Source organism: Mytilus trossulus, chromosome 3, assembly GCF_036588685.1.
Source record: "Mytilus trossulus isolate FHL-02 chromosome 3, PNRI_Mtr1.1.1.hap1, whole genome shotgun sequence".
Classification (NCBI taxonomy): domain Eukaryota; kingdom Metazoa; phylum Mollusca; class Bivalvia; order Mytilida; family Mytilidae; genus Mytilus; species Mytilus trossulus.
In genome coordinates, this window is record NC_086375.1 from 49,214,408 (window position 1) to 49,224,158 (window position 9,751).

The 9,751-nt window shown below is 33.0% G+C and overlaps 1 protein-coding gene across 1 annotated transcript; it reads right to left on the minus strand.

The window, feature by feature from the left end:
* Positions 1-6,889: 6,889 nt before the first annotated feature.
* LOC134709502 (uncharacterized) lies at positions 6,890-9,400 on the minus strand. Its single transcript, XM_063569663.1, has 2 exons — positions 8,992-9,400; positions 6,890-7,484 (listed from the first exon to the last, which is right to left on the minus strand). The coding sequence occupies exons 1-2, from the start codon at positions 9,079-9,081 to the stop codon at positions 7,149-7,151; spliced, it is 426 nt and encodes a 141-aa protein (XP_063425733.1). The 5' UTR covers positions 9,082-9,400; the 3' UTR covers positions 6,890-7,148.
* Positions 9,401-9,751: the final 351 nt, after the last annotated feature.

Consider the following 9,751-nt stretch of genomic DNA (forward strand, 5'->3'; position numbering starts at 1 on the left):
AAAAAGGTTTTATAATTATGTTTTAGGTAACATTGGCTAACATTCGACTTTGTTGGTCATATCATTGGACTGAAGAGTTTTAAATGGCTCAAATATAAATAAGAAAACAAATTGGCAACTTTGTATGTAAATTGAACAAAAAAGTTCGAATTGATTTTTTTTACACCAAGGGTGTTGATCAGAAAATTTGTCAAACAAAATGTTTTATGACACGTTCCCTTGTGTCTCGCTGATACGTTTGTTTACGTTATTTTTAAACTTTATGATTCTTAGCATGCGTATCAAAGAGTTCAACAAATAAGTCAGAGACCAATAAAGTGCTTCATATCACAAGTACGACGAAAGACACATTCCTGTATGATATGTCAAGTGCAAATTAAAGTTCATTTTTAAAAAGTCGTTTACAAGACAATAATATTAATTACAATTGTATATAACCACTTCTTAAGAACAGAATTGATAATGATTTGTTTTAATAACATTTCCTTGTCAATCACATAACCTTGAACGCACCAACTGCAAAACAGTTTGCTAAAGAATTAGATAGTGACATGCTTGTTGATATTTCATACCAATGAAATATCTAGATATGTATTTGACAGTGTATTACATCTATAAACAGTTATCTAACAAAGGCGAGAAAGTATAGTACACTATAAGGCAGAATATGGAAATTGGGGGATGGTCCAGGTCACTCCTCCAATATGGAGCTACACATACAATATATGTGTAATGTATAGACTATTTACTTGTCCAAAAGAAACCTAACAAAAATATCGAGCTCTGAGAAATGTTCTTAGCGGAAAATCACTAAGCAAATGGCAATGTTCAAAGCTCAAACACATCAAACGTATGAATAACGACTTTCAATATTCCTGCCTTAGTACATGCATTTTCTTATGTAGAAGTAGTTGAATGAAACCTGGTTTTATGGCTAGCTAATCCTCTCACTTGCATGACAAATCACACTAAATTGCTTTATACTAACAACGATGTGTGAACAAAACAAACAGACTTGATAGGTAAAGAAATCAAATAAGCGTACAGCAGTAAAACATTGTGTTATAATCTTGATCATTATAAACAAAAAAGGAAATACGTCAACAAAGATAAATAAAAGAGCATATAGACAAAGCAAATTGGCAAAAACGAAAGACGAGAATACAAAAAAAATGACCAAAATTGTTAATTGACCGCTTTGGGAGTTATTTCCCTTTAGAGATTTTGTTTTCATATTTGTTTATATAGTATGATTTTCTATTCCTGTATGCTAACATTGCCTATGTGAAAAAAAAATAATTGTTTGTATACATGTACATTGAACGACAAATATATATGTGACGTATAAAATTTTCTGACGTCAGACACGCAAATCAATGAATGTGTTCTGTTAAATTGTTACTTTTAAATTTGTTACACGATGATGACTGCTGTACCCATATTTTGACTATTTTATTTATTGTGTCTAGTTAACGCATCATTGTAAATATAACGGAATTTGATGAGACTATCATCAAAGTGAGAGGGTTAGCGCTATAAACCCAGGTTTAATGATTCCACCATTTTCTACATTTGAAAATGCCTGTACCAAGTCAGGAATATGACAGGTCTTGTTCATTCGTTTTTGATGCGTTTTGTTATTTGATTTTGCCATGTGATTATGGACTTTGCGAATTGATTTTCCTCTTAGTTCAGTATTTTAGTGATTTTACTTTTTGCTTACTTTAAAAACTGCCTTATCAATTCCAGCCTAACTTGGGCTGAATGAGTTTCAGCTAATCTAGCATAAATTTTGTATTTTATTTCATTGTACGTCAAGAAACATAGCCACTATGATTAAAATAGAATCATAGGGATAAAATGCATTTTATTTGATTTCGAAATATGGCAGATACAACGAACATTTTAATGGCATTTAGAGCCCCTCACTAATGTTTGTTGAAACCAAAAATAATTGTTGATAAAAGATTAAAGCAAAAAATAACAGAAAGGGATTCAGGCTCTTGAGAGCCTCTTGTCATCTTTACATTTTGCTAGTACATTTCATGTATTATTTAGTGCAATGAAAATATAACGCACTTGAAAACTTTTAGAGGAATATATGTGCATCACGCTGAAGTTCATGAACACAAAGAATTTAATTTTTTTTGCGATTATCTTGACATAATTTCAATTTCAATATTACGTATTCTAATTATCAAGCGTGTAATATTAATCAACAATGACACAATTGACTTTTTTGCTTGCTCTTAATAAACTAATGACAACTTTTGGATATGGATCCAGACGGAAGTACTAGAAATATAATCAACGTGGTATCATAGAATCCTTGGTACTTAAATATATAAACCACAAGCAGGTGTTTCAATAATGATCAATACTCCTGTAATATCAGCCTGTTCCCAATAAATAAAGATTTCATCAATGACCGTCAGCGAATTATAGTTTCGTTTTGATTCAACCAAATGACAATGACATTTATTTATTAGTTGTAGATGTATCCAGATTACAAAACAAGGCGTTTTCATGTATACTCTAATTGTTGGACACACTGGGTAAAAAAGCCGCGTGGAAACCGTCACAAATGATACGGGCTATGTTCTTCTCATAAATTTTGTGATGGGATGATACTAAACATCTTGGTTGCAGACTGTGCAGTATTTTCTCGCTGCGTTGAAAACCCATTGATGGCCTTCAACTGTTTTCTGCTCGGCTTTTAGTCGGGTTGTTGTCTTTGACATATTCCATCCGGATTGAAATTTTATATAAATCGTCAAACGCGCGTTTCGTCAAAAAACAAAAGATTCACCATTGACACTTGAATCAAAATATGTTAATAAGATCAAATAAAGTACGAAGTTGGGGAGCATTGAGGACCATAAATTGCTAAACGTTTTGCCAAATACGGCTGAAGTAATCTATTCCTGAAGTAGGAAAGCCTTAGTATTTAAAAAATAAAAGTTTTGTAAACAGTTAATTTATAATTCTGACCATATCAATGATAATGCATATCAACACATAAGTGCTGACTACAGGGATGATGATATCCTCGGGGAATTAAAACTTCACCAGAAGTGGCATCGACCCAGTGATTGCAAATAAACTTATCATAACATCTAGAAATTGACCATAAGGGTCGGTTGAAGACAAAACTTTACGACAAAAGAGATGATTTCAGCTTTTCAATTGTGAACTTTCCATTTCTAAGTAGCAACATTCCAGCAGCACCTGCATACGGGGTATATATCTCCCAATTGATACGATATTCCCGTGCTTGCATTTCCTATCATGATTTTATTGATAGAGGGTAACTGCTTACAAGGAAGCTATTAAACCAAGAGTTCCAAATGATGAAGTTTAAATCATCCCTTCGTAAATTTTACGGACGCCATCACGAGTTGGTTGACTGTTATGGAATAACCGTTTCACAAATGATATCGGATATGTTCCTTACGTCGTAACTACAATCCCCTTCCCTTTCATGAATTTGACCTACCGAATTAGACTATCTACCAGATTTGTAATCACATAAGCAACACGACGGGTGCCGCATGTAGAGCAGGATCTGCTTACCCTTCCGGAGCACCTGAGATCACCCCTAGTTTTGGTGGGGTTCGTGTTGTTTATTCTTTAGTTTTCTATGTTGTGTCATGTGTACTATTGTTTTTCTGTTTGTCTTTTTCACTTTCAGCCATGGCGTTGTCAGTTTGTTTTAGATTTACGAGTTTGACTGTCCCTTTGGTATCTTTCGTCCCTCTTTTATCATAAATATCAGTATTGAAATTTAAAATATTTCGCTAGACACGCGTTTCTCCTACAAAAGACTTATTAGTGATGCTGGAAATCAAAACATATTAAAAAGGACAAATGGAGAACGAAGTTGCGGAGTATTGAGGACCATAAATTTCAAAATGTTTTGCCAGATACAACTAATGTAATGAATTCCTGCGGTTAAAAGCCTTAGTATTTTAAAAATTTAAAGTTTAGTCAAGAGTTAATTTATCATTCTGACCATATTTATGATAGTCCATGTCAACACAGAAGTGCAAACTACTAAGGGGTCATACCCTCGGGGAATTAAAAGATGGAAGAAAGATACCAGAAGGACATTCAAACGCATAGATCGAAAATAAAACTCCACCAATAATAGCATCGACCCACTGGTTGTAAATGAATCATCATGAATACCAGGATTGAAATTTCATATTTTGCAAGATGCGCGTTTTGTCGAAAAAAAGGCCTTATAAAGTACGAAGTTGAAGAGCATTCAAAACCAATAAATCTTAAACGTTTTGCAAACTACAGCTAAGGTTATTTATTTCTGAAGTAGAAAAGCCTTATTATCTAAAAAATTCAAAGATTGATTGATTGATTGTTGGTTGCTTAACGTCCAGTGGCAAACATTTCATGCATGTTCAGGGCAGTATATCAATATTTTAATTAGATTGGTTCAGGGCGAGAACTTGTTAAAAATAAATACAATAGTTATTTCTTGTAAAAGAGGTACGAAATATACCAGAGGGACAGTCAAACTCATAGATTGAAAATGTAGAGGCAATCCGGTAAAATGGTCGGGGAAATTTATACTGCTACTGGAAAACGAGGGTATATTGAATAAGTACAGAAACTGTGTCTTGCAACAGGCCACCTCAGGACCCTTAAAAAGTTGTTGCAAGGGTTCTTAAAGTGCCAAAAATCAAAGACATAGTTTTTTGAGAGATATTCGCCTGCAAAAGGGTAAAAGTATGGTACAATATAAATTATGGCCCGCTGAGGAGGTGAATATCCAAAATTGTCAACCCGAGAAAGGGTTATTTCACGGGGGCTTTATCATACATGGAATCTCAACGGCATTATTCTCCATATGTTGAATCAACTCCTCTCATTTGTTCTTCCGATAATTGAAGTTCACCATGTACTTGGAATTGCAAATTATATGTGATGACACGTGATTATGTGTTAGCCAATCAAATAGTTACTATAAAATGTAAGGTATAATAATAATTTTTAATCGTTTGATATTTAATTTAAGGTGCTAAAATTAAACTATCATATTACTTTGGGAGAGTATTATTTTTCATATTTAGACATTTGGTTATATAAATGTTGGTTAACATGACAACTTTTGGAAAAGTAAAATAACAAAAAAATCGAGCTCCGAGGAAATATCCAAAAGCCCAAACACATCAAAAGAATTGAAAACAAACTTGGAACAAGCATTTTCTAATGTAGAAAAAAGTGGATTGAACCTGCATTTTTAGCTAGCTAAATATCTCACTTGTATGACAGTCGCAAAAAAATCCATTATATTGACAACGATGTTTGAAAAAATAGACATAAATGGTAAAAATGTTTTTAAAAAATCAGGTTTCATCAGTTATCATTGTGTTATGATCTTAATCACTATAAAAACAATCAAATATGCATGTCAAACAAAGCAAATAATCAAAAACCAAAGAAAAAAATTAAAGAAAAAAAATATCATAGCACAATAACAAAATAACGGGATGTATAAGTACCGAGCCACGTTAAATTGGTATTACCAAAAGTTGACTAAACAGCAACAGTAAAAATTTACATGTACAATGACAAATAAAAGAATAGTATAACACGACATGATAAACAAACACCAGTATCTATAATCTCTAGTTCAGTAGCATCGTGTATTATTTTTTAAGTTGATACGGAATAATTATCAACATAGTTTTGGGGTCTACCGATGGACTTTTATTCGGGAAAAGGACAAGACCTCTGGTTCACCAACTTTCTGCTCAGACACTGGGTACATTTTCATATTCAAAATTCTATATCAAAGCCAAAATCTACTTTTCCCTAAAGCCGACCAAACTACCGAAACAGCATACTCAAAAAGGCAGAGCGCAATATTAGTACCGTGAAATGCAGGTCGGCAAGCATAGCTGCACAGATAGTACAAATCAGAACACCGATCATCTGTTGGAACATCACACTTCAAAATTCAATAACATTGTTTTCGATAGAACAAAGCAACTAGATGCACCAGTCATACAAGGGAAGGTTTAGCAAGCTTTAACCCTCAATTTTCTACACAACTTGAAAGTGCGTGAACCAAGTCAGAAATATGACATTTCTATCAATTCGTTTGAAGTGTTTGGGCTTTTGCTTTTGTCATTTGCTTAGGAACTTTAATGAAATTTACCTCGGAGCTCGGTATTTTTGTTGTTTTTGTTATATACATTATACTCCGATAATTTGCTAGTGAAATTATCGATATTTTTTTTCGATCACCTGTCAAGTTTGAAGCAGGATTCAGACAGGATTTCATAACAAGACTTCATCAATGCTAGTGTTTCTGATGAATCATAGTTTCAACTTGGAGTATTCACTATCATAAATATGTGCTCAGTTATTATAAGTTATGAAAAGAACGACAACCTGTGAATAAATTTCTGATATATATGCTGTTCGTACAAATTTTATAACGATGCAATTTATCGATTTATCCAATACTTATAAACTGCTGTAATCAAACTAACTTATCACCCAAGGGTGAAAAATTGTCACTTCTTCCGACCGGTAGTTCAACCTCTAAAGTGTGGTGTTTGTATTGATGTTCGGTATGGATAAGTACGCAGTCACATCTGGTCAGAATGGGGACGTTAATTCCGATGCCTCATGTAAAGAAAGTGGCACTTTGGGGGGTCTGTATGTTACCTGTTGCAAGGCAAATGGTCTGTACCTTTACATGCATAAACCTTCATTTTCTAGTGACAGTCCCAATTGCCCCTACCTTCATTCTGGACGGCTTTTATTACAGAACCTCCCTATTGTATGTTTGTTCATTTGTTTTTGACCTGAAATATTTGCCACTACACAAACAATCAATAATCGGCAAATCCATCACACAAAATGAATTTCGAATAATTTTACTCAATCATATGCATGTATACACTATTATCATGATTATAAAACACATATCAATTGTCTACTTACGATCATATCCAGAGCTTTTTCGTGCAAAACATTCTTTCATGAAAAGCACCAATTGGAACATATACTCACGAGTCACGACACACACATACATGCTAACACAATAGATCAAACCGAAGAAAGTTTGCCTAGTATTACATCCACATCATAAAAGACGTCGACAGCTTAACACATGGGACTCAGCTTGCTGTAGTGACAAACCAAATTACAAACAAAAATGCCAAATACAAAGTTATCAATATCGGTAAAGTTATTATGACGTATGTTATTACTAAAGCTATTAGTTCCCTTTTTATTCGAGCTCTTCTTCCTATCACACCCTGCTCTGTTTTCTGGGTTCGTAAGTCCATACAATCATCATGCATAAACATTATCATTCGCCATTTTTCTTGTAAAGCTTCAAGTGTCTTCTGCACACCAGTATCGGCCATTACTTTTTCACATATTTTGTCGTATTCTTCTGCTTTGTTCCCATATGGTTTATTTTCCGACATGTCATCTTTAGATACTCTCCTCTGAAAAAGATATGTATAATGTACATGTTAAAAGTGTTTTGAATTTACTTATATATTTTTAAAATAAGATGTCAGAATAAGTAAACAATAATATTACATTACTAAGTTGCTAAAATGTGTTCCAATAAAAGAGGAAAACTGGCAAACTTTACAATAATATCTTATTTACAAACTAACATATTGGTATATATGATATGCTTATAAACTTGAAAGTTTGCAGCTAGAAATTGAAAGAACAACGTTATTGCAGGGTTGTTTTGTCTATATTTACAAGAACTGAAAGCCTGTATAAAGAGGTTGGTGTAAAACATTAGTCGATAGACGATTTTTAATAACATTCTATATATGTCAAAAATCTCAGAATTGTCTATATAATCTTGTTCCATTCAGTGTTCAGGCCCACAAGTGTATATCTCTTGCGAAATGGCAATGATATTATTGTTTCTTTTTGTAGACTATCCATTACTACACAATCTATAATACCATCAACTATTAGACTAAGGAAGCATACCAATTTTCCCTTCGAAAGGCAGATTCTATCTCAAATTTTTAATCCAATTAAAAAGGCTAGATACTATAAAAAAAAAAATGTAACAAAGCACTCTATGTATTGACATCTAGGAAAATATTATGATTTGAATCATGGCTTGTTCAGAGTCGATATAATTGTTGACCTATCTTTTCTTTGATGCTGCAGCATTGAGACTGTACACCATTTTGTTATTTTTATACACACAAGAGAGAAATTATAATGAACAATCTAAGATGGTTCCCTGATGACCTTGTATAAAATGTAAGTTATTAACATCTGGTTATCCTAACCTCGCGTATGTACAAAACGTACAGATATTTAAACATGTATTCGAATCAATTTTAAAGTCTGAAAGACTTCTTGTCATAAGATACCGAATAGTGAATGTATTTGCTGTTAATTCACATCATCATCATCATTATCTTGTTTTTCGTTATTATTGGTTCATTTGTTTTCAATAGCCAGACTCGTATTGTATATTTTGAATATTGCATGCTCATATCAATATTGTATTGTTTCTATTTTGTAATTCGGAGCGCACCTCACAAGGATGGTTTACTTGTGTCCAATCCATAGATACAATTATGTTTAAACTAAACCCACTTGTATGTAACATTTTGAATGATTTTAGCAGATACAAAGTAGAGTTTCATACTGAAATGCGTTTGGTCATTTACATCTTGCAAGCGTTTATGACTGAAGACAGCAATGCAAAACTGAAACGTCTGATACAAAACGAAACCGACAACTAAACCTGCCCACTGAGCGCTAAACAAATGTAAATATAATCAGTATGAACACGGAAATGTTTTGTACATGCGAATAAAACAGTTCAAGTAAAAGAATATAGCTTTCGACGAATTTTAGCATTTAACTTCATATTAGTGATACTCGTTATTGAAAGAAACATCAGTTTAAGCAATAAGTTGTGCACACATGCACATAAAAAATATATATTCTAGTTATCAAACTTACCCGTATTGATGTTTTTCTTATTAGTTGACCTGATTCAGCAACTCCAGGTGCTCTTTTTTCCTTCTGTGACTCTGTTGTTGATTTATCCATTTCGTTACCAGAAAAAAATTCCAAAATTGACCTGAAATCAACCCTTCCAACAAAAAACAATAAAAAGCCGATACAAATTCAATTATCTATCCATCATGTATGTACATACGCGAGCACTGCATCTGGTAGCACGCATCGAAACTATTAGTTACATGCAATATAATGAAAGAAAATGGTACTGCCCGCAGCCAAACGCTGTAACTCTCACACTGCTGATGCTATTTATACTGCTCTATCCTCATCAAAATTTTCTACTATATATCATACTCTAATGAATTATATGTATATGAAGGGTTTGATACAAGATTTAAACAACTTGGTAGTAATGCTTTTGGAATAGATAACAAAATTGAATTACAAGTGCGTTTGGGGTTAATGAAGGGTAATTTGAGAATGACCGTAAAGAAAAATATATTACATTTTCTATCAAATTACCAAGAATTGTCTGAAATTGATAAAAATGAATGGAGTATAAGTAATTCTAGATCGATCAAAACCTAATCAACAGATGTTTATAGCAGCTTATTAACATCAAGTGTCTTGTCCTATTAAATCAATAGAGACCCTTTTAAACTAATCGTAGCATTTTTTGAACCTCAGAGTTTTGAACTAATGTGTTTTCTTATAAACTGTGGTCTTTGGGTTAACGTGTATATCAAATTCTAGTGGA

Bases quoted from the DNA above. Each gene is read 5' to 3' on its own strand.
- LOC134709502 (XM_063569663.1), bottom strand. From the start codon at position 9,081: ATGGATAAATCAACAACAGAGTCACAGAAGGAAAAAAGAGCACCTGGA. The intron at 7,485-8,991 runs GTAAGTTTGATA...TATCTTTTTCAG, and splicing joins TAAGAAAAACATCAATACGG to AGGAGAGTATCTAAAGATGA.